The sequence below is a fragment of the Spea bombifrons genome, chromosome 2 (genome assembly GCF_027358695.1).
Source record: "Spea bombifrons isolate aSpeBom1 chromosome 2, aSpeBom1.2.pri, whole genome shotgun sequence".
In the NCBI taxonomy this organism is placed as follows: Eukaryota; Metazoa; Chordata; class Amphibia; order Anura; family Pelobatidae; genus Spea; species Spea bombifrons.
Genome location: NC_071088.1, coordinates 124,160,304 through 124,185,793, shown reverse-complemented (window position 1 = coordinate 124,185,793; position 25,490 = coordinate 124,160,304). Strand labels below are relative to the sequence as shown.

Genomic DNA, 25,490 nt, shown 5'->3' with positions numbered 1-25,490 from the left:
CTTAAGGCATATTACCAGGAGTGTGATAAGTGTGGTAGGGAAAGAACGGCTCTGCAGAATTTTGAATGTGCACCTTAATTCTGAAAGTAATTTCCACAATAAGTAAGGATAAAGGACTGTCTCAATAATTATGGGTGCTTTATTACATTTTAAGTTAGATCTTACTGCATACAAAGCTTTCAAATAGAACATTAAAATCTGATCTTAAAATTAACAATATAACACAGCACTCTACGTTTTGTTCGATAAAATGCCATTCTTAAGTGTTATACGTTTGAATTAAACGTTTCAGATCTGCTCGACAAATGAGGTTGTGGTAACAGCCCCAATCAGTCATAAATGATGACACAAGAATATGGATTGTCTGTACAGCTGTGATTTACCACTTTACCTTGATTGTGGACAAAATGGGAACATAGAAATGTTGAATTTGATTGCGGCTACGAACCACTCAGCTTATCTTTTCTGACCACTTTGTTCCTGCTATAAAGTCATCAACATACCTGGGAACTTTCTGGCTCCAGGTACCCTTGTGCGATGCAGCTATGGAGTCCTGCTGACGTCAGTGGGCGGTCCTGCTAATGTCGGTGAGCAGGGCTAGCACCACACGCAGGAAGAAGGCATTGTTTTAGGGGAAGTGGGGTGGAGTCCATGGTAACCCGGGGAAGTGGCGCTTCACCTGGAGTGCCTTGGTGAAACCCAGAGAGTTCCCAGCTATGGCCATCAAATAAGGTCTGTGATTTAAAACAGGGCTTGACAAATTTGTTGTGAATCTAGGCGCCAGCTAAAAAATTAGGAGCCAGGATTTTTTTTTAAACTAACAGTTAGGATCATCATCAGCCCACTTACTAAACTCACAGCATTTGACCTGGAAGCACCCTGGACTTTCAGGTCAGTGCTGTTTTTTGTTGGTTTTTTATTTTTTTTTGATATATATATTTATATTTATTTATATATATATATATATATATATATATATATATATATATATATATATATATATATATATATATATATATTTATTTATATATATATTTTTTTTTTAACGCTTTCAATGCTGATGTTCCATTGGAGCACAGCATTGACTGATATTTAGTCCCCATAAGCTTGTGGGGACAAATGTTAACCCCTGCAATGCCACGAATGTGTTATACACAATTGTGGAATTGAAGGGATTAACGTTGCACTGTCGCTCTCATGGAGCGATCAGGCAGCAGGGGGGTGTTGTCAGGTCCCCACACTCAGGTGGAGACCAAAGAACCCTCTCCCCCTGTCCCTGAAGCCGCCTCTGGCAGCTGGGATGCAATTGCTGGTCTATAGACCAGCCATTGCAGGGTGAGTCTCTCTGATGACTGCTGTAGGCTTCCATGCCTACAGGAGTCATCAAAGGGCTTGTGGGGGGGGGGCTCGTTTTTGCTGTTGCTGGGCTTCCAGGCAGACCACCAGCAGCAGAGCCCCTTACAAAATGGGAATTAACCCCTAAATGCCGCAATCGCAGCATTGAAGGGGTTAACGCTCCCCTGTCACTCTCATGGAGCGATCAGGCAGCAGGGGGTGTTGTTTCAGGATCAATCGACAATCAACACTGAACCCCCTTTCCTGAAGCTGCCTGTGGCATCTGAAAGCGCTATTGCAGGTTTTCCTGCAATCGCGGTTTCAGCATACAGAATCACTCCGTGGGAGTGATCTCAGGCCTGGGGGGCGGGCTCTGAGTGGCTGTGCTGTCTGCCCAGACTCCTGGTGATGCGGGGGCATTTTTTTGTGGATGTAAGAGGCTGACAAACTCCTAGGCTGACAAAATTCTGAGTCGACCTGGTGCCTGGGATTTGTCGAGCCCTGATTTAAAATAATGCAAAATGATGCTGTACAGCACACCCAGACTCTAATTTTTGCTAATCCATGTTAATTGTTTTGGAGCAAAAGTTCCCCTCGTGATCTTATCGGGTCATTTTCCTGTCCTGAACTTAATGAGGATAAATAAGTTAACATACCTTTCCTCATGGTAAACAATAAGTATGTACTGCATATTGTAATTTGTAAACAGTCACATATTTTATTAGAGTTGTAAACTTTAAAAGTTTGGGAAAATGATCCTTTTTGTTGGTATTCTTGCTGGTTCTAATAGGTCTGTCTGCTTCAAACCTAACTTTGAGTCATATAAATGTAGATGTTGCATTCTTTTGGAATACCACATATGTGAGTATAAGGCTAGGTTTCCACTTGGGTTTTTGTCCGGCGTTTTTTCTTGATGAAAAACGCCAGGAAAACTGCCAAGAAAACTGCCACTGCATTTACCTGCGTTTTGGCGTTTTTTCTGCAGTTTTTTCTGGCGTTTTAGCCTTTCTGTGGAAATTGCTTTTTTTGACCATAGGCAGTTTTTCCAGCCTTTACAAGTTAGAAGTTTCACCCAGCTAAAAGGGATTAGGATAAATGGCACGTATCTGCCCTCTCCTGATGTCATTTACTTGGTAGACCCTTTTGTCTCTTTTCTGTGGTTTGTAAGGCATGCTTTATTTCGAATGTCTGCTCCTCTGGGAAGATTGGCCCCAAATGATGGTGCAAATTGTTTGCTGTTGCTTTTGGCACGCAGGATCCAGTTGATGCGTCGGGTATGTTTGTTTGTAATGGCATGTTTGTTCCAAATGGTGTAAAATTCAATGTGAACCAGTCCAGGACTTTGTTTTGTGTGAAACTGTTTGTTTTCAGCCTATTTCTCGTAGGACACACAGATACTGGGTCCATCCTCTGCATTGTAACTGTGGAAAAAACGCCATAAAAAACGCCAAGGCAATAAACCCACATGGCTTTTTCATGGCGTTTTTTCTCTCCCATAGACTTCTATTGGAGAAAAACGCCAAGATTTCTTGAAAAAAACGCCAGTGTCAACATGCTGCGATTTTGAAAAACTGCCACATAGCCCAAAAAAGCAGAAAAACGCCAAAGAGGACTGAAAAAACGCCAAACAGAAAAACGCCAAGTGGATATGGCATTTTGCGATTTCCTATTGAAGAACAGCTAACATCTGGCTGCAGCCGTTTTTCACTAAAAAACGCCAGGTGGCGCTATTGGCGTTTTTATGGGCGTTTTTAGCAAAAAAAAACCAAGTGGAAATCTAGCCTAATAGAATAGTATTTTAAAGAAGCCGTGTCGCTAAAATAAACCGGCTAAGTTGGTGAAAAATTATACCAGTATATTATACCAGTATCTACATACCATATAAATAACCCAATATACTACTGGCATTTCCCTTCATAATTTCCCTGCTATTTTAATAAGTTCATACATATTCTTAACATGTTTAATATCTGGCGCAGGGAAAAAGTTATAAACTAAATGAATCCCTGTTATGCCCAAATGTCACAACAGATAGAATGGACATATCTTGCAGGCTTGTCAGATGAGGTGTTACAAATATTAACATATGGGTTGATTTTTTTTTTTTTTTTTTTTTTTTTTGCTAATTTGATTACTATCAAGCTATCTTAGCTTTTTGCGTTTTTTTTTACTAGCATTTGAAATAAATATCAATTCTCCATGCTGTCTTCAACTATCTATTACTGTCCTGATATATCCCAAAATGTGTGATTTTGCTCATTGCCACCCGGACGCCTTCCTACTTAATTACTATTTTCTGTGCAGCAGAATGCAGATTCTGTTTTCCGCAGCTGATGAAACATCTGTGCCAAAGTTAAATTATTACACAAAAGGCTCATCCATAGTACAGTGAGCACAGACCGAAGACCAAAAACAAGCACGAACACTAAGTCGGGAATTTGCCTGAACCAAGATGTTCTCTATCATTATAAATATGGAAGTGCATGAATACTCTAGTGATTGCCGGTTATTGCAAGATCCTTGGCCGATTTTAAAGAATTTGTTACAAAGTCAGATTTGTTTTCATCCAGCTTTTTTTTTTATGGATTTAAGCACTCAAAACCAGAAAAAATACGGCATTAAAAATATACAGCTTCAGAAAACTATCCTAAATCACATTCTAAAACACATAACCAAGAATAGCAAAATAAATAACCCATGCCTTCGTAAAGAAGCTGTAGAAAAAAAGGAACAAGTGCATCCATCCAGAACTGTAAATTCTTGAGCTTAACTAGCTCTATATTATATACCTGGTATATCTACATGCATGATAATGAATACAATAACCTGTCATGATCATTTTATTTTGTAATCCTGTTACGTTTTTTTGTTTTAGTACAACGGGTGTCACATGGTACTGGGAAAATGTGTGACTAGTATTGTGCACATTTAATAATTTAATTTACGTGTTTCTGACTACCACCTTCGCCTGCAAAACCTTCATTCTTATGGTATCCCTGACACAGCTCTCTCCTGGTTTAAACCCTTCCTCTCTGTCTCCTTCTGTGTAATGCCTCAGAACTTGGTTCTAGGGCTTCTCCCCTTATTTAGCTATATGTTTTTTATCTTGTATACCAGCACCACCAATACAACAATGGCTACTCTATCTTTCTTTGACATATTGCCCTCTCCTCTAACTCGCCCCGCAAACTGCCTCTCTTAAGTTGCATCCTTGATGTGATCCCGCTACATAAAGCTAAACATTAACTACACTGCCCTGGCATTGTATTCCGCTCAGATCTCGCCAAACCCTGTTGCCTTCTCCTGAAAAGTATCAGTATCATTTTCACACACAAGATCTTGATAAAATACTAATTAATTCCCTTGTGATATTCTGTCCCCGCTAACAAGCTTACCTCCTTTCAACACTTCAATCCATTCTCAACACCTTTGCCAAGCTATTTGTTTCTGTACCAGTCACTGTTTCCCAATACCTTTCAAAATGTAAACTCCTGACCCTTACCTACAGAAACTATAAAGCGACAAGGAAGAGGAAAATGTACATGTATTTTTAAGGGGAAACAAAATGTTTAAAGGACTGCATTAGAGTGCATAGGATATAGTGTCCTTTTTGAAAACATTGCGCCCTCTAGATCATTCCATAACTTATTTCTTCTCATTGACTTCACCAATATTTTACTTGTGATGTTCTCTGGAACTTCTTGTATTCTATTTGACTATCTCTACCCAATTCCTACTTAAAATGTTCAAAAACCCACCTATTCAGAGAAGCAAATACTCACAGCTTGCATTTTGAAAAAAATCATCTGTCTTCGAGATCTCCTTGCAACGGACTCGTTACTAAAATCAAATCATCCTTGCCCAAATCATCCTTCTGTCGCTTTCCCCTTCAGCCTCCTAACATATTGTACATTTGCAAGGACAGGACCCTCATCTCGGTACCAGCATGTTTTACCATGTGTTAATGTTATTATTCATATTGTATATTGCATTTTAGTGTTGTCACTTCCATAACAGAATCTACTGGCATGTAATGTAATAATATAAACCAGTGAGGAACGTCTATCTGTATGGTGACTATTTAGAAATTTCTGAACATCATTAGTCTAGTCTGTTTAAACCATTCTGTAGTTTTTGTTGTGAATTCTCCGTGCATTCACTACCGAAAACCACCATGAGCATCGTACTCGTATGGTTGAAGGGTAGAAGTTGAGCTAACCTTGATGTTCTAGTAATAAGAGCTGCAGTCCTATGCCTTCAGTGATGCCGCAGTCATGATGGAGGTAAAATAAGATTTCAAGGTGTGGCTTCAACTATTCTTCTCAATTAAACCATAATGCATTATTCGAGACATTGCTCTTATTACTGTTAAATACCCGAGTCCCCAAGACCTAATAGACCTATACAGGCGGTATTACTTTATGCAATATATTACTCATGTACCGTAATCACTTTATTTGGTTTCCACTTATGTGGAAGAAATGCCAATCACACTTATGAGATTTGTATTTTTTTTTTGTTTTAGTATTCACCCATTTTGTATTATATTCTATTTCTAATATTGTGTTTAAATGTATAAATATGGTTTCTAACAAAATCCTTCTTTGTCCTGAGAAAATCCTCATTTATGTGGGTACACTAGACGGAAAAGAGAGAAATAATTATGGATTAAAGAACGACAAAAGCATAGTTCTCTATTGTCTTGTATCTGCTAACCTTTTCCGCGTATCCTGCAAGCGGTATTCAGTGGTGTGTCCTTAAACTTCTCCAGATCAAACCAGATCAGGTTTGTAGTAATTACTTGACCTATCTGTGCCAATTAAAGAGTAACTTGTACATATGTCCTGATATCCAGAAATCCTGCTGGGATCAGGACTTGTGGTCCACAATTGCTGAAAAATGCAGTGGTTGCTTAGGTTTTGCTTTGGTTTTGCTTTAGTGCCTCATAAAAAGCATTTATTACCAGTGTTGGCTTTACAGATTATTTTCCCCCCCACAGATCTTTCTTGTTGTTCTGCTGCCTATACTGCTAAAGAAGAGATCCAGTCATATCCGGTAAGATATTACAAAGAGTAAAGACATCACTGAATGCATACGTGTTACATTTTTGTATACTCTGTTTGAACCAATTACTTGGAAATCTAATTGAAAATGCTGAACCTAAAAGCCATCGGAGGTTATGTAGTTTTGGTATTTGTCAGGTATGTTCATTCAGGCAATAAATGCATTCTCTGTAGTCCAAATACCATAAAACTCAGAGTTGACTTTTTATTGTCCAAATAACCTTGAATAGATAAAAGGATTACTATCGTTATCACTCAAAGCATCCTTTAACCTTGTAGGCGCCACGATAAATTACTGTGCTGGATGAGTTGCACGGAGCTCTCTAACATGTGAGGCACTAACACTTGCTTTGCCTCAGTTCACTAGTAACATAAAATATATGTTCCAAAGTAACATGAGCTCCTTGAAGCTGAGAAGAACCTTGAAATATACTTCACATTCTGATTTATGTATGCTGTAACATTAAAGGGTTGACTTATTTTGCCTGTACTTCTTTTGTATTATATAGGGATATAGATAGCTGTGTGTGTGTGTGTTTAAAATATAAAAGATTCACATAAACTGTATTTTTGTTTTGATCTAGGGAGCCTTACAGACACAAAGTGTACATTTTGGGATATATGTATTAAAAAGGACTATAGCTATGGTTGTATAATAAAATCTGTAAGCTTTTAAACCCTGATTTAAGAACTGGTTCAGAAAAAATGTATACCAAATGCTTTTAGAAAAAACATGCTGTGTTTTAAAACATCCCAGGAAGCCTCGTCAACAAATAATGCAAACTTAAGTACTTTAGTATGCATTCACTTAGAAAAAAACCCGACACTTACCTTTAGGAGAAGCCGCAGCGCAGCACCTCTTCCTTGGTCAGATATATTCTGTGTCACCGAATGTGTCAGAGGGTGGGAACTGGAACGCTGAGCGAGGCAAGGAGTCAATCACATTGAAGCAAGTACACTATGGTTGGACATTGGATTTGATTCCAAACCAGCATAAACAACAATTCCTACTGTGACATGGCATTTATATTATTAGAGACTGTTAATGTGTAGTTCTTCCTCTGCCAGTTTTGGAGCAGCTGCACATCTTTGATGAATATTTAACTAGTTTAAGTTAAAGTCATTCATCTTGCTTTTAATAAAGTGTCAGGTGAGGCAGATCGAATAAAAAGAAACTGTCATACTCGATTATCTCCACTCTTAATTTTTCCATATATATTCAGCATATTTATCACTTCTTTCTTTTCTTCTATTTCTTTTCAAGTGCCTAGAAAATAAAATACCTCTTGTTTCTCTGTTGTGCTGTGGAAACTGCCTTGAAACATTTTAGCATGCTGCTATGCCCTCAGGCAGTCTGTTAAAACAATATACACAACACAGGAGCTTTGTTACAACCTCTGCTTGGTCTGATAAGATGATTCCAAAGCAATCTTCACCAAGGGCAGCACTGACGATAAAAACAGCCCCTTATTTCATAATTCCATTATTGTTCACACAGCACATATTTATGGGGACATAGCTTCAATTTATTTTTGTTCAGCATTCCCATAATAAACATACCTGGGTACTTGTGGCTTCTGGCTACCTGGAGCTTACCCTTGCGGGAAGCGGGCAGGTCTAGTCACGCTGACATCTCTGGAAGCACCCCAATTTAAAGGAAGAACACCCACAGGATTCGAGTGTTGAGCTGTTGAAGCGGTGCTTCTCCTGGGATTCTCCAGGGCAAACCCAGAGAGTTCACAGGTATGATAAAAAAATACCCTACCACTATCATACCACCACTAACCTCCTCTCCCTCACTTTCACTGCATTAACAATATCATGTTCCCCCAAAGAAATTTAAAAAAAAACAAAGCTTCAAATATAGGTTAACCGTAACTCCAATAAATTAAGATTTAGTTGACGGCCTCTTAATATAGTTGCTCTGCTTGGCCAAACTGATGCAAACTCACCAAAACACAAATTCGGCCACCATGATGTCCACTCACACACATCAATATGAATAGGCCTTCTCTTGTACAGAAGTTATTTTTAAAAATCCTTTTTGGCACGGAAATGAGCTTTGATCCTTGGAGGAGACTTAAACTCTATTGTTAACAATAGTCACAAGTAACTCCTCATGTTCGGTAGCACTAGGGGCACTCACCGCAGAAGTTCTTCTGCCTGGAGAACCACCAGGTAACTCAGGACTTAGACGATCCCAACAGTGAGGAGGCCTCTGTGCTGGCAGAAAAAGGTAGGTACTGAGCTGAAGCAGCGAGACTCAGCAAGAAGCAGGTAAGTAGAACGGAGAATTCCAAAGTGTAGAACAGGATAGCGGAGTCCTTACACAATGCGGATTTCCAGACAAGCCAGGGTTAAGATACACATTGTGGGTAGTCAGATGAGCCAGACATCCCAATGGATCTTTGGTGATGGTTGTTGTAGCAGAATTCTGCCAGAGGCAGCATTGGGAACCAATTGTCTTGAAAAGAGTTGATGTAATACCAAAGGTAGGTCTCCAGGCACTGTTGGCGACAATAGCGAGAGGTAAAAGACACAGATACAGTCTCTTTGAGGACAGGTCCCGATTGGATGTTGCTCCCGTTCACGAGTTTAACCGTCAATGGTTGGTTCTTGGTTTGTGTGGGTATTCGGGGGTAGCCCGCCAAGGTCATGACAATGAAACATTTGCTGGCAACCGAGTCGATGATAGCCGTTAAGGTGATCCTCTTACTTCCCCACGGCAGGGAAACTGGAAGAGATAGGTCAAGATCCTAAATGTAGATTCCTTTTATCTGTTATCTAGCTCTGTTATATTGGCCCAGTCTACTAGACAAATACCCCGACTGCTTATCATACTACCTGTGGCAAACAACAGAATGGCTTTGTTATTCACCTAGCTGGACAATTTGGCTAATGTAAGTTTATGGAGGAATGGACCCTCATTAGGATTCCCATAAAGGATCAGCTCAGTGTGGTGTTTTAAGCAGGGAAGGTCACACAAAATATCACATGACTGGCAACCTCCAGCTCTGCAGATAAAAGAGCAAAATGAACACAAATTAGATAAAACAAGGTTTCTGTCGACGATAACCTATGTTACGATATACAGCACTGTATTTTCTGCTCAAAGAGAAAAATATTTTTTTTTTCCATGGCACTAGCCCTTTAAATCAAAATAAGACACAAGCCTTTAATCATTGCTCTAACCCTGTTTATTGCTGATTCCCTCAACAAGGCAGCAGAGGAGCCGGGAGTAACAAACAGCTTTTTGCTCTCTGCTGTACTTGCTCACAGTCTCCAAAGCACAAAGGCTGTATGTAATTTTATTTTCCCCATTGCTACTGTATTGAGTGGACTAACAATAAATTGAGTTGTGGCTATGATTTAAGCCCTGTGTTTTATTTAAAATCCAGCTGGAGTGCACAGTCTTCTCCCTTTGTGTATGGTTGAATTGCTGAAGAGTTGGGTTGGGAGTTCTCATTTGGTGGAGGTGAGGTATACTGTAACCATTTTGCTTGATGGCTTTTAACTTGTCACTGTATTAGATTTACCAATTTGTGTGTTTTTCCACTAAACAGGCAGAATAAATGACAAAATGGTTTTAGTAGCTAATAAGGGCTAGATCTATTGTATGTACTTTAACATACTGCAACAGGAGGAGGTTTGGGGACCTTCAGGACATAGGTAATGTGATTGTTTGTTTCAAAGTGTCTCTCCAAGCTCTGGCTTCAGGAACTTACTACTTAGGCAACCAGTTACGTTTTCCTTGTGGGTTTTGCTGTGCTTTTATTATTCCTAGGAAAAATATGGATAATCACCGGAACTAGAAATTATGGTTCTGATGCTACTTTTAGTTACCATAGTGTTTCACTAGGGGGAGGGGGATACTGCCGTTTTATAGGATATGTAATTTAATAAAATATATTTTAATAATAATAATAAAAAAACATCCCCAATGTATGCATATGACAATGGTTCTGGTAATGCTTATGACCTTGTAACAATGTTTGCTCTCTATTGAGGTGTGACGCTGTACCATAGCTTACATCTTTTTGTTCTTCCTCTTATGTATCTCTGCCTTTATATAATTCAAAAACTTCAGTAGAATCTGAGTTACAAAAAAACACATGATCCCAACAGTTGTGATATATATGAATTTTTTTAAATTTATATATTCTTCTATATAATCCAAAAACCGTCTTTTTGAAGGAACATTTTAAACACAAGAAGGAGGACATTGCTTACATGTACAAAGATCTATAGCTTTAAATGGTGCTTCCTGCAGATTTGGCAGCAGCAGCAGCAATCAACATGTTCTCCAAATGCACTTATACTAAAATTCGAAAGATTTTCTGCTAAGCTTGCAGACAATCATGGGAGTTATAGTTAAACCACATCTACAGCACCACATTTTGGCTACCCCTGTGCTAGAATCATAAACTCTGTATTCCCAACTTTCTTGCAATAATAAAGGTATTTGTTTAGCATCATGCTAACCTTTTATAGCCCACTTGATAGTTATGGGTCTTGAGCTCATTAAGAGAACTTTAAACATACACCACAAACACTTCCCCTTCTCACTCTACTTTCTCTGTTGAAAGCTCTGCAAGGCTTCTGACCTATTAGCAAGTCTTCGCTATTGAATGTAATTGATATTAACGTGTATTTTTATAATAGTTTATAAAAGTGATAAATACATAAGTGAAAGAGATGGTGAGAATGGTGTCACATGATGCAGCACAAACATACGGAAACATCCTACTATGTAGTAGTTTGCTGAAAGATGCTTTTTTATAGGATATAATGAATGTCTGCTGCCCTCTAGTGTAATATTTTGAAACTCCCAATGTTTTGGTAGATACAGAAGATGCTTTTGCAAAAGTTGGTATTAGTTTCATTTATTCAGGATTTTATTTGCAAAATGCAGCTTTGCCACTAAAAGTGAAAACCATGGACTGCTTATGCCAGATATTGTAGAGATCCGTCAGCAGCAACTTTCAGTATTTAATTTGAGTAGCAATGATATTAAAAAGAGGACTTGCTCCCCAAAACCACCCATGACTCGCAAGTATCTGTTTGGATAAACAAGTAAAAAATAGTCAATGCCTAGGATTTAGTTTCTTTAATATGGTCCGCTTGATGGTTGTGTAGATTTTAATTTATTTAGTTTTTTGTCGTAGCTTTAGGATGTAGTCAAACTACATGTATGTAGTATCTTTTATATCTATAAAATGGACAGTGCTTGACTATATAATAAGTAAAAGTGATTTCAGTCTAAGGTTAACCACATGATGTACAACAGCAGGACTTGCATTTTCCATGAGCAAGACAGCCTTAGTGTTTGTGTGCGCACGCACAACCATCTCTAGGGTTTACAGAGTGATCCGAAAAAGAGAAAATATCCAGTGGCCGGCAGGCGTGTGGACGAAAATGCCTTGTGGATGAAAATGCCTTGTGGATGTTAGAGGAGAATGAGCAGACCGGTTCGAGATGACAGAAAAACAGTCTCAATTAACCACTTGTTACAACCAAGGTATGCAGAATACCATCTCTGAACGCACAACATGTTGAACCTTGAAGCAGATGGGCTACAGCAGCAGAAGACCACACCGGGTGCCGCTCCTGTCAGCTAAGAACAGGAGACTGAGTCTACAGGATGACCAAAATAGGACAATGGAAGACTGAAAGAACGTTGCCTGGTCTGATGAGTCGATTCCAGCTGTGACATTCAGATGGCAGGGTCAGACTTGGGCATAAACAACATAAAAGCATGGATCCATCCTGCCTTGTATCAATGGTTCAGGTTGGTGGTGGTGGTGGTATAATGGTGTGGGGGACATTTTCTTGGCACACTTTGGGCCCCTTAGTACCAATTGATAGTCTACTTGAGTATTGTTGTTGTCATAAAGGGATAGACATGGTCAACAGTGTACCCTTCTGATGGCTACTTCCAGCAGGATAATGCACCATGTCACAAAGCTCCAGTAGAGCACCTTTGGGATGTGGTGGAACGGGAGATTCGCATCATGGATGTGCAGCCAACAAATCTGCAGCAACTGCAATACGCCATCATGTCCATATGGGCCAAAATCTCTGAGGAATGTTTGCAGCACCTTGTAGAAAGCATGCCACGAAGAATAAAGGCAGTTCTGAAGGCAAAAGGGGGTCCAACCTGGTACTAGCAAGGTATACCTAATAAAGTGGTGTGTGTGTATATAATCAGACATAACATTATGCCCAACTGCCTAATATTGTGTATGTCCCCTTTTTGTGGCCAAAACAGACCTGACCCTTCAAGGCATTCACTCCACTAGACCTCTGAAGGTGTGCTGTGGTATCTGGCACCAAGACCAGATCAGCTTTGTGGACTATATTCATATTTTGGGGCTCTACTAAGACATAGTGATTGGTTTTACCTGTTGCCTTAAGAAAAAAAATCTTCTGAACCTGAGTGATAATGGCAGCAGGTAAATTGTGTTTACTTCACACAGCATGACAATTTTGTTTTATTTGACTGTTCCTAATATTGAAAAATGAAGTTGGCCACAGCTGGACTGTGCAGCGTGTTTCTCTACATAACAGTGTGCCCACACCAAATGTTGGAATGATTTAGATGTTTCTTCTCTTCACTCACTTTGCATTATGTTAAAAAATTAAACTATTAGGCTAGGTTTCCACTTGGGTTTTTGTCCTGCGTTTTCTTCTTGATGAAAAACGCCAAGAAAACTGCCACTGCATTCTCCTGCGTTTTGGCGTTTTTCTGGATTTTTTTCTGGCGTTTTAGCCTTCCTGTGGAAGTTGCTTTTTTTGACCTTATAAAAAGACGTGGATAAACCTAAAGTCACGTGTTGTGTATATAATAAACAAGTGATATAATACTTCCCTGATAAGACTGCAGCAACCCAAAAAAACGAACACTCCTCCTCAGGGTGTGAAAATTCCAACGAACCAAACAATAATGGGGCGCAGATACATATGAGGAAAAAAACAAATAAAACTAATAGTGTAGAGTGTAAAACCAATGTTGTATGTGAATTAAATGTTGCACTCACAAAAATAATGGATGATTCTGACCCATCTATGTTGAATGCAAAGTGTCTTTAATATTACATTAATATTTTTTTTGACCTTGGGCAGTTTTTCCAGCCTTTACAAGTTAGAAGTTTCACCCAGCTAAAAGGGATTAGGATAAATGGCAAGTATCTGCCCCCTCCTGATGTCATTTCCTTGGTAGAGTTCTACTTAAAAGCCCCGGCGGACCCTTTTGTCTCTTTTCTGTGGTTTGTAAGGCATGCTTTATTCCGAATGTCTGCTCCTCTAGGAAGATTGGCCCCAAATGATGGTGCAAATTGTTTGCTGTTGCTTTCGGCATGCAGGATCCAGTTGGTTTGTTTGTTTGTAATGGCATGTTTGTTCCAAATGGTGTAAAATTCAATATGAACTTTGTTTTGTGTGAAACTGTTTGTTTCCAGCCTATTTCTCGTAGGACACACAGATACTGGGTCCATCCTCTGCATTGTAACTGTGGAAAAAAACGCCATAAAAAACGCCAAGGCAAAAAACCCACATGGCTTTTTCATGGCGTTTTTTCTCTCCCATAGACTTCTATTGGAGAAAAACGCCAAGATTTCCTTGCAAAAAACGCCAGAGTGTCAACATGCTGCGATTTTGAAAAACTGCCACAGAGCCCAAAAAAGCAGAAAAACGCCAGAGAGGACTGAAAAAACGCCAAACAGAAAAACTCCAAGTGGATATGGCATTGTGCGATTTCCTATTGAAGAACAGCTAACATCTGGCTGCAGCGTTTTTTCACAAAAAAAACGCCATGTGGCTGAATTGGCGTTTTTGCAAAAAAAAAAAAACAAGTGGAAACCTAGCCTTAACATGTCTATTTTTGAAGGCATTCTTACCTTATAGCACTTTGTCACACCTGCCTACAACTTTTACACAGTACTATATGGAAATCTTGAAAAGTTGTGCAGGAAGAATTTGGTGTAACAAAGTTTGCCCAAGACATAGTCTGAGGTTTCTATAGACACCCGGTGGTCATATGTATTATTGCACGTAAGAAAAGAGACGTCACTCTTCAATTTGATGCTGTATATCGGCCCTTGCCAAGAAAATAAATATTCGTGCCGACTGAGCCTGTGGGATTGAACCGCTAACATAATAGGTATCTTCACAGAGGGAAAATTAGAGTAAGAAAAGCCTATGAATCTGAGTTAACCTCTAAAATTTGCTTGCCATAAAATTATCGCATTTGTATAGATCTGTATTATTTTTTGAAGAAATCAACCAAAATTCTGTTGAAAAATACACAGAAGATTGCATTTAGTTTTTGGTAAATTAGCCAAACATGGCAAGTTTCAGAATTTGGCTTTATTTTCTGGATACATTTTTTGAAGTCTGTTTTTCTAAAAATAATGTTTCTCTTACAGAATTCGGGTAAAAACGCTGAGAGAAACTTGGGTAAGGAGCTCCAATGCATCTGTTCACTATTCATCTTGTTGTGATATTCAGTTTCTCATATGACAATGACGTGTTGATTATTTAAAAACACAAAAAAAAAGAACAAGGATGTGTAATCTTGCTAATTAAAAACTGCATAGCACATAGTAGTTTTATTCAATCTGGGTTGAGTAAGTAACAGAACACTTATCTATGTAAAGCTTGACTGATATGACAGAGACTAAGAAATGAAACCTGAGGAGGAAAAAGAACAAAAGCAGACCTGGCTAAGGGTATTGTGCCAGAGATTTTGGTTAATGTATGTCCATTGCATGTACATATAATACACCTTAATAAAGAAACACAAACACAATATATATTGGATATAAATGGCCGTAGCTTTATTAAAGGGTTTAAGAGACATTAACAAATAACCAATTCAAATAACAACCAATATTTTCTTTTTGTCAACATATAACCAGCTACAATCCGCCCTTCCTTAGCCAGATTGTATTACCACCAAGCCTCTGTCCACCTCAAACCAGAAGTGACCTTTACCCTTCTAAAGACTACGACAAAATTGAACCTATTTAAAAAAAAAAAAAAAAAAAAAAAGGGGGGGGAGACACTTGTGCAGCACAGCTTTTATTTTTTAAATGAGGTAAGCAGAGACTTTGCGAGCAGCTAATTATTTAAAATTAAAAACGTCTCGCGCCGCGAATGCTGCAGATTTCACCAATCAGCAACCCAAATTTTCCCGCTGCAAAGACGCTTGCGCAAACACTCGCGCTGAAGCACTGGTGATTAACCAATCACCTGAGCTACCTGATTTTCCCTGCCTAACAACCCTAAACTGGTTTTAGCTAACCAAGCCCGCCAATATCTAAAGCCACTCGCCTAACCTGACCTTTAATAACCCCTAATGTCCAGCAATGGACAATTACGGCGCCGTTTAGTTAACCTGCGCCTTGCAATTTTCGAAGTTTAACAGCACCTGTCCTTTATTTTTTACTTTGTTTGCTAATTTTGCTTATCTTTTACTAAACTATTAATACATGGTGTTTTATATAAACAGCATGATCCACAATACAGATACATCAGGAGATGAGAATCCTGGCCGTGAGCTTGCCATCTAGCCTTTTGGTACTTTTATGCAAAGTTAGTCAGGAATGGTGGGCTTTTGAGCTTGAGAGCTTACAATCTGAAGGATGGGTATAGGTAATTGAAACAAAAGGAGGGCATGAAGTGAGTAGAGCTCTCTTGTAGCAGTAGGTAGGGTTAAGTGGTTTCAGCATGCAAAGAGGATGTATAAAATAGGAAAACTACAAGAAGAAAGCGATAATTGAGAGTTTATAAAGGGGGAGGAGTTCTGTCTGTAGAAGTCCAGAGGGGGAGGGGATCAGGATAAAGGAATGTGCAAAATTTCAATACCAACATTTGACCAAAAAGAAACAATGTCCCCGAAACACCTATTTGGTACATATAAAGGGAAAAATGCATAATTATCCAAAATATGAATTAACCCCTTAATGACAGCCCGTACATGTACGGGCTCAAAATGCATTGTTTTCAATGGGTTTAGGGACCGCCCATTGTCATTAAGGGGTTAAGAAACGTGCTTACTGATCTGGCATAGTGGTCCATGTGAGATTAAATACCCTTTCAGTTTTGCAAGAGCTTGGCTTGAGATGGTAGTAAGCAGGCTGTTTGTTATAATGCAGGAATATGAATTATGCCACCTAAATACATATAGCAACTGTGTGGAAACCGTTTTGCTGCACTGTGTCAATTTTGTTCCTGATTTATAAAGCTTATTTTTTCCTTTTTAAATTACAGAACTCAAAGAAATCATTTTTGTGATACAAAGTCAAAGTCAATATTTTCACAAGAAGAAAGCAGAAGATTTAAAAGAAAATATTTTAAAGCAGGCAGCTGGAATCAGTAAGGTAGGTTCAAAGTGGATTTCACCTGTATGATACTAAAATGACCTGGTTTGTATAATTCCAGTAGAACTATGTACCATGTAACTTTCATTTCTCATGCTCCTTAAAATGAAAGGTTTGCAAAGGGCTACCCCATTGAGCTTCTTGCTCATGTTAGGGCTCTCTTGGCCCCGCAGAATGCTTGGGTATATGAGTCACATTTGGTTGAACTTTGCATAATGTAAGGTCTACCCAATGCTTCTCGCAGGGCTGTCTCTATGTATGAACAGTTGTTGAGCTGGGCAGAAACTGTCCTCCTGTAGCTTACCCGTTAACTGTCACTTTAATGTATGTACATTGATACATCACCGGAGACTAATAATAATAATAAAAAACAACAAAAAAACGATGTGCTTGTGAATGCGTTGAACCAGTTATGTAATGCCATATCTTCAAAATGTTAACCCCTTAGGGACCAGGTGCTCATGTAATTTTCTCTCATTTAGGGAACCCACACAAGTTATACAGAACAAAAAGAGCTTTCGCTAGATACCATTTTTGATCATATCATCAAATGAGAAAATGATTTTTTTTTTGTCTGACTTTTTTTTAAAACCTCTTTTATGCATCTACGAAAGCTAATGAATAAGCCAGCTAAATAGATTCTACGAATTTAGAAATACCACATTTAAAAAAAAAAGTTTTCTTTTTTATAATTTTTTTACATATTATAGGGCAATAAGTACAAGTAGCGTTTTGCTATTTCAAAACCATTTTTTTTCCAAATCTGGTAATCTTCTCCCCATGTCCGATTTGGGACACGTTTGAAGCCGATCAGTTCAATTTACTCTTGTCAAACCATATATATATATTTTTAACTAGACACCTCAGAGTATTTCAGATGCTGGTATTTTAACACTTTCAATGCACTAATTCTACCAGCAGCCTTTGGCAAAATGTGTGGTAGTAAGTTTCAAAAAAATTATATTTTTTTTCTTTTTTGGGGGGAAAAACTGTTGTGCGCACAATTTTTGGACATGTTACTTGCTTTTTTTTAGATTATATTTAGTGCCAGCCTTATGCTTACTGGCGTGCTAGACAAGCAGCGTCCATAGAGTCCTTTACCATCTGTATATAACAGAAAAGCATATATCTTCAGTTTTAACAGCATCAGCGTTCCTAACAACATTCTAAAGTAATAAAGATATTATATTAATTCAGTAATACTTAGAATCTAAAGTGCTGTGGATTGAAATGTCAAAGTGACCTTTTTTCTTTCATTGTAGAGTAATCACTAGCGTAAGAGAGTTAACTAATTAGCAGACTTTAAGGTTTAAATGGACATTTGTACTGAATTATTGGTATTCTATGTCAAACACTTCAACTGATGTAAAGTTGCGACTATTAATCAAAGCAAAAGTCGCTTAATGTCTTAATATTTTCAAAAAAGCGTATCTGGAAAATTATATGTATAGGTTCCCATGACTAGGTGAATTTTCCAAAGTGTGCAAATAACACAATTGTGTGTGAGTGTTTTGTATGTATATTTACAAAGGTTTTAGGCAGGTATGGGAAAAGGTTTTGCAGGCATTTGATTAGGTATATGATTAAACAATTATACCAAGCAGGTGCTAATGGTATGTAGGTTGAAACACAATCATTAACTGAAACAGAAACAGATGTGTAGGAGGAATAAAACTGAGTGAGGAACAGTCTAACTCACTAACAAGGTAATGTCAAAAGTCATACACCATGGCAAAGCTGAGCACAGGCATCTGATTGACCCCAAATGTATTCTGCATCATGATAATGACCGCAAGAGCTACCTTCTGTGTAAAGAACAAGGAGTCCCGGAAGGTGATTTTATGGCCCCCACAGAGCCTACTCATGCGCATCTGAAAATGTAAATAGCTCTCATTCTACCACTCCAAATTCTTTTCACACTTGCTAAACTAATTTACTTCCACCTTTAAACTGCTGTGACCTTATCAGTCTTTATTATTTGCCTTAACCCCTGTACGTCTTCCCATGTTTTTAGTATTGCTTTTGACTTGATAAATGGAAGTTAGTACTTTTGAAAGTTTATCCTTAAAAATGGAAATGTCCAAATTGGGCCCAATTATCCATTTCTCCTCCCCAGTGTCACGTGACTCATTAGTGTTTTAAGGTCTCTGGTGTGAATAGGGAGCAGGTGTGTTAAATTTTGTTATTGCTCTCACACTCTCTCATACTGGTCACTGGAAGTTCAACATGGCTTCAGATTGCCAAGACTCTGAAACTGAGCTGCAGCACGGTGGGCAAGACCATACAACGGCTTCACAGAACAGGTGCATGAGTGCACATGCTCAGTGTCACATCCAGAGGTTGTCTTTGGGAAATAGAGGTATGAGTGCTGCCAGCATTGCTGCAGAGGTTGAAGGGGTGGGGGGTCAGCCTGTCAGTGCTCAGACCATACGCCGCACACTGCATCAAATTGGTCTGCATGGCTGTCGTCCCAGAAGGAAGCCTTTTCTAAAGATGATACACAAGAAAGCCCGCAAACAGTTTGCTGAAGACAAGCAGGCTAACGACATGGATTACTGGAACCATGTCCTCTGGTCCGATGAGACCAAGATAAACTTATTTGGTTCAGATGGTATCAAGCGTGTGTGGTGGCAACCAGATGAGGAGTATAAAGACAAGTGTGTCTTGCCTACAGTCAAGCATGGTGGTGTGGGTGTCATGGTCTGGGCCAAACACACCTCCAAGATGACCACTGCCTTGCTAAATAAGCTGAGGGTAAAGGTGATGGACTGGCCAAGCATGTCTCTAGACCTAAACGCCTATTGAGCATCTATGGGGCATCCTCAAACGGAAGGTGGGGGCGCACACGAGGTCTCTAACATCCACCAGCTCCATGATGTTGTCACGGAGGAGTGGAAGAGGACTCCAGTGGCAACCTGTGAAGCTCTGGTGAACTTTATGCCCAAAGGGATTAAGGCAGTGCTGAAAAAATAATGGTGGCTACACCAAATATTGACACTTTGGGCCCAATTAGGGGTGTACTCACTTTTGTTGCCAAGTTAGACCTTAATGGCTGTGTGTTGAGTTATTTTTAAGGGAACAGCAAATTTACACTGTTATACAGGCTGTACACTCACTACTTTACATTGTAGCAGAGTGGCATTTCTTCAGTGTTGTCACATGAAAAGATATAATAAAATATATTAACAACCTTTTTTTGTCTGCACTACTGGATTAACACGGCTATCCCAAGGTACACACAGATATAAATATTTGTGTATAACTTCTTTTGCCACTAGATGTCACAATCACATTGCAAATGCTGCCATTCCTCTTTTATCATACCTATTGGAAATGTGTTCCCTGGTGGTAGAATTGTGCACGGCAAGCAAAATAGATTTGGACAAAAGTTTTTGCTGCGTTTGTTTTCAGGCAACAAATTTTGTTCCCTGACCTTTTGGTTCGGACAAAATTTGGAGGTTTTTTTAAATTATTTTTTTATGCAGAGACAAAATTTGCACTGTGTTGTGTACATAATTGTTAGAGCATCTCACCAATTGTAGTATAAACCAACACCTTACCCCGGCTCACTTTTTTATGAATGCATTTTTTAAATAATAATAATACGAAGAATAAAAATAAAAAAGAAAATCTTCTATAAAACTTGTGTGGGTTCAGTAAATTGGAAAGGAAATTGCAAAAAAATTCAATCAGCCATTGTCACAAAAGGGTTAAATGTATAGGCGTAAAATGCAATCTTGGCTAACTACATTTGTGTTATGTTAATAGGTATTTTCCCTGTTAATGTATGCACTTTCATATAGGCATATCCTTTTTTATTCCATGTATACACAGAACATTTTATTTCATTTCCTGTAATTATATCCATAACAGGGTATTCATTGTATTATATGTTTTGCTTCAAAATACAATATCAGACTGACCTTGAGCTTTTGTTATATAATATATTAAATTGATAATTGTTATATGAAGGCCAATAAGACCTCTAGGGAAGGATTAGAGAGCGTATTGTAGCAGGAAATATGAATGAAGTTTTAGGGGCAGGCACTTTTTATAATTGCAGTTTCTCTGAAACATAGGCTGGACATTATGACTAGAACATTTTGGTAATGTAGATATACTTATTTAAAAAAATACAGAGAAATTTTGTGTATCTAAAAATAGTGTAATTGCTCCTCAAAACATGTAAACAAAACAGATATTTTCTCCCTTATGCAGCTTTTAGTGTTTATTATTTTTGCCTCTTATAATTTAAGCACTGAATACATATTGCTTGAACAGGCTAATTCTGTCACTTTAATGTAGCAGTTATAATTTCTAGAATACATAGTATTAAAAACTGCAAATGTGATTCAATCCACAAGGTGCCACCAATGCCTAGAATATATGTAACCATGCATCTCTCAAACAGTTACTTTTGTAAAAGGTATTTTAATAATGAAGTAAATGGACCCTTTTATAGTGATTGTAGGAGATCTTTCCTGTTCATAGTTTTACCATCAGTTTTCATTTACAATTTATCTTTTTTGCTTTGTCTTATGTTTCCTTATTCCTATATAATTTAAGTTTTTTTGTTTTTGTACTAATTAGCTTATATACGTAAAGATGGACGTTGGTTTTTCCTCTTCCCACCAGGCAATTATATGTGATTAGTTTATATATTTGGGCAGAGTACATTTTTATATTAGCTTATGAGTAAGCTCTAGATCAAAGCTTATGTTTGCTGCCTATTATTGTGTTCCTGTACGGGCTTTGTAATTAATTGATGTACCCACTTTTGGATTGTAATTAAAATCACAAGGATTGCAAGAGTGCCTGTCCTATTTTGTTATTTCATTAAGAACTTTGCACTTGTCTCTGCCCCTTTCATTTCTTTGGCATGCTAGTCTTGGGTCATAAAATCAGGTACTGGATTACTTGAATAAAAAAGGTAATATAATAGGTAAGGGTAGAATAGCAGTACTTAATTTTGGTGACATGGTTGCAAGCTTCTGCTCTGTGCAAGAGTCTTCCATTGAATCTCCTCCATTAGATAACCTGTGCATGCAGTGTATTGCTGTACTTGGGATGTTACTAAACATACATTTTTGGAATTTTTTGTAGCAGTTGTACATGCACTGTGAATGAATTCCTAAGAATGTTTTACTTTTTGCCACATGCCTTTTAGTTTATCAAAAAGTATACAGTAATCTATATTGCGGGCATTATTAAACACTAATCTGCACACACCAGCCATACATTTGTAGTGCTACTACCACTGCAGGGGATTCTCATTAGCATATGCAAATGAGGTTAACAATGATCACCTTTTTTTCCTCTATATCCACTTTATGCCCCCTCAACCACCAACTAGATTGTAAACTCCTAAGAGCAGGGCCCTCTTTTCCTTTGCACCAGTTTGTTATTGTATGTGTTTCCAAATACTTCTACTGACTGTAACAGCACTGCTTTATAAATAAATATAATATTATACATGGACCCCTTGGAGCAAATGTCTGCTGCACTGGACAGCCTTTAAACAAAGCCCGAGACAGGTGCAGAAGCCAGATAACCACCCATGGACTGCTTACACATTGAGGAGCCTCCTCATAGACAGGTCAGACTCCATTTGGTAAAATCTCTGCCCACGTTAAAACTAAACACTTTATTTCCAAAACAGACACCGTGTGAAAAACACAAAAAAAAGTATAAGCTGTACGTGCATTTGATGAATTTAATTATGTGAAAAACTGTAGACAACAGTTCCCCTTTAAGTACCTATTTCTCTTCATATCAATCCAGATTAACAAGTCTTCTGCTTCAGAGGCTCTTAGTCCTGTTCCTTAATATAAGTTTACAATATGTGTATAGCCTGAGGTAAGACTAGGCTTTTCAGAAATGAGTTTTGTTCACACAATGTAAAGTAAATGTTTCATTAATCATTTTTTCCCTCCAAATAAAATCCATATGTTCAGCATTTTTCAAGAAATACTTTAAAAGATCTGGCCTGTATTTATTTAGAATTCAGGAGCTTTCAAACTTTTAAGCAAAATTTGCTTGAGTAGCTCTCTTCATCATTTCCCTGGCAGGTCAACCTCGCATCTGAACATGTTTAGTGTGTAATGAGTTGTTTCTTTGTCAAGGAGTCAGCACATTATGCTAGCATTTTTTGTGTGTTTTTCTGTGCCTTTGGTATTACAGCTTCAAGTGGAGGAAAACCACCTTTAAAATACAGGCGGCTTTTGTAAGAAATATATATATATATGTAAAAAAATTATTTGGGGAAACTGTTTTGAGGCAGTGGGTGTCAAAACATTTGCAGGCCCTGATTACTGGGTCAAGGAAGTATTTAGCACAGTGTATATAAACACTCACTGTGTGGTGCATCTGGTGTGTCACGACACGCAAGTACAGATATTGGATATATGTGAAACGCACCGCATAGGGGCTTAAAGGAAAACTATTTACACTTGCGTGTAGTTAACTTTACTGGAGTATAAAACTGGGGTATCTAATCTCTTCAATACTCGCCTACTGAGGATGGCATAATGTACACAATATACCATATTGACGCATGGGTGCATTTTTTTTTTTTTTTTTTCAATTTGATTATTATTTGTTTTATATAGCGCCATCAAATTCCATAGCGCTGTACAATGGGTAGACGGGACATAACAAGTAGTATGTAACATAACAAATTTACTTACAGAGACCACAGGTGAGGGAGGGCCCTGTCCAACGAACTGTAGACGTCCACATCTGTGAGGTGCTTATTGCCAAGTGAACCAGCATGATGGTTGCTCTTGCTACACCTCACTGCGCTGTATTCCCCAACATTAAAGTTTCCAGGAGAGGTGAACATTTCAGCCTCTGATTTCTATATGCATTGTGATGGCCAGATCTTGGTAAATGTCTCTTTTGGAGTTACATGTTTTATTTTTTTTCAGGAAAATCTGAACTTGATGGATGGATTTATTTATTTTTATCCACAATTCCTCTAGATTGATAAATTAGATAGCTGTGATAATCTTTAGCAGGCCATTTTTATTTATGTTAGATGTCTGTCAAATACAGACAGGCTAACATTGATACTTCTGAATCTTATGTGAACCTGAAAATGTAATAAATATTTTAAAATCAAGCCCTGAGGTTCTGCTCAAAAGCGATAAATCTACAGTATATTTTATTACATTCCCTTTGCGAAATAATGCAGACATTTCAAAGTAAATGAACTACATGGAGAATAACTTCTCCATGGATCATAATACAAATAATATTTATTGATTATTTTATTAATAGTTTGCTGATCTTTATGCTCTAACAAGTTGTAAAGCGATTACTTTGTCACGTATGAAATATTTAGTCGATTGGTCTAAATTACCAATAGATCGTGTTTTTTTTTTTTATCGTGTGTTTTTTTTTTTTTTTTAATTAGTCTTTTAATCCTTTTTTATGTTTACACAGCATAAGTTGTATATAAAAGAAGTGATTATGGTACAAAGTTTGAAGATTATCCTATGGAATGTTTCTGCTTATACTATTTTGTATGAAATTTTTAAACTTTGCCATAGAATCACTTGTTATACTTCCCTTGTGTATCTGAGGCAAAAGTGTATTCTATGAAAGCATGTGAACAAAACCAACAAACAAAAAAAAAAAACCTAAAACTCTTTCCTTTCGGTTAGGTTAAGTAACGGTCAAGGCATTTTTTATTTGTATTACCTACTGCTTACTGTTTATTCCTGGATATACCAATTCTTCCAGAGGCTTAATCTATCTAAAACTGAACTCATTAACCTGGTTCATTCCTGTGTTACCTGCAGCCTTAACTATGACAACAATCTTCTGGTTGTCATTCCTCTGTCTCGACTCTCTCCTCTGCAATCTATACAAAATGCTTCGGCTAGGCTTATTTTATACGACAATCTTCTTCTGCTTTCCCAATCTGTGAAATCCTACACTGGCTTCCTATTACCTCACTAATAAAACCATTCTACTAATATATAAATCCTTCCATGATACTGCTGCCCCGTACATTTCTGCCCTCATAACAAAATATTCCCCTGATCGATCTTTACCTTCTTCTTGTGGACTAAGGATTTTCTTCTCTTATGACCTTTTCCTTTTTCTGCTTTATAATATTTCACTGGTGCTGCCCCTTGCCTCTGGAACTCATTTCCACGAAACCTCCAGCTTTTACCCTCCCTTCTCAATATTTAAGAAAAACCATAAAACTCGCTTCTTTGGCGGATCGTACCATCTTTGCAGCTAAAACGTATCTGTGACTACTACAACCCCCACATCCATCTATGATATGTGTTCCATTTCTCTATACCTTATGTTTCCCTGTACAGTGTAAGCTTGTGAGCAAGGCCCTCTTTCCTCAATGTATCACTTTGTCTTACTATATTACTATCAATTCTAGTTTTGGCCTACCCTTTGAGTATATGAGGTTGTAAGCAATGCGTACATTTTTTGCGCTATGTAAATAAAAGATAATACTTGCAATGTATTGAAGGATACTTGGTGTCATATCCGAATGTCCTGCTTTAATACATACAATAATCCTTAAAGAAGGTGTCTCGCTTCTGGTTCCTGAAATAAAATTAGCAAGGAAAAAAATCCCTTTGCACATAAAAAAACACTGCTGTATACAGAAATGTATTTTAGCATTGAAGAAAATTTTGGTTTTATTTAATTCTGGTTTTATTTAAGTTTTTGTTTTGTTACACTT

The 25,490-nt window shown here is 37.9% G+C and overlaps 1 protein-coding gene across 1 annotated transcript in view; it reads left to right on the top strand.

Annotated features, from left to right (window-relative positions):
- The first annotated feature begins 8,812 nt into the window (after positions 1–8,812).
- Positions 8,813–25,490, top strand: part of B3GLCT (beta 3-glucosyltransferase) — a 93,630-nt gene continuing 76,952 nt past the window's right edge. The window contains exons 1-3 of the mRNA XM_053456062.1: positions 8,813–8,890; positions 14,822–14,852; positions 16,668–16,777. Of these exons, the coding sequence (XP_053312037.1) occupies positions 8,813–8,890; positions 14,822–14,852; positions 16,668–16,777 (219 nt within the window). The remainder of the gene's footprint in view (positions 8,891–14,821; positions 14,853–16,667; positions 16,778–25,490) is intronic.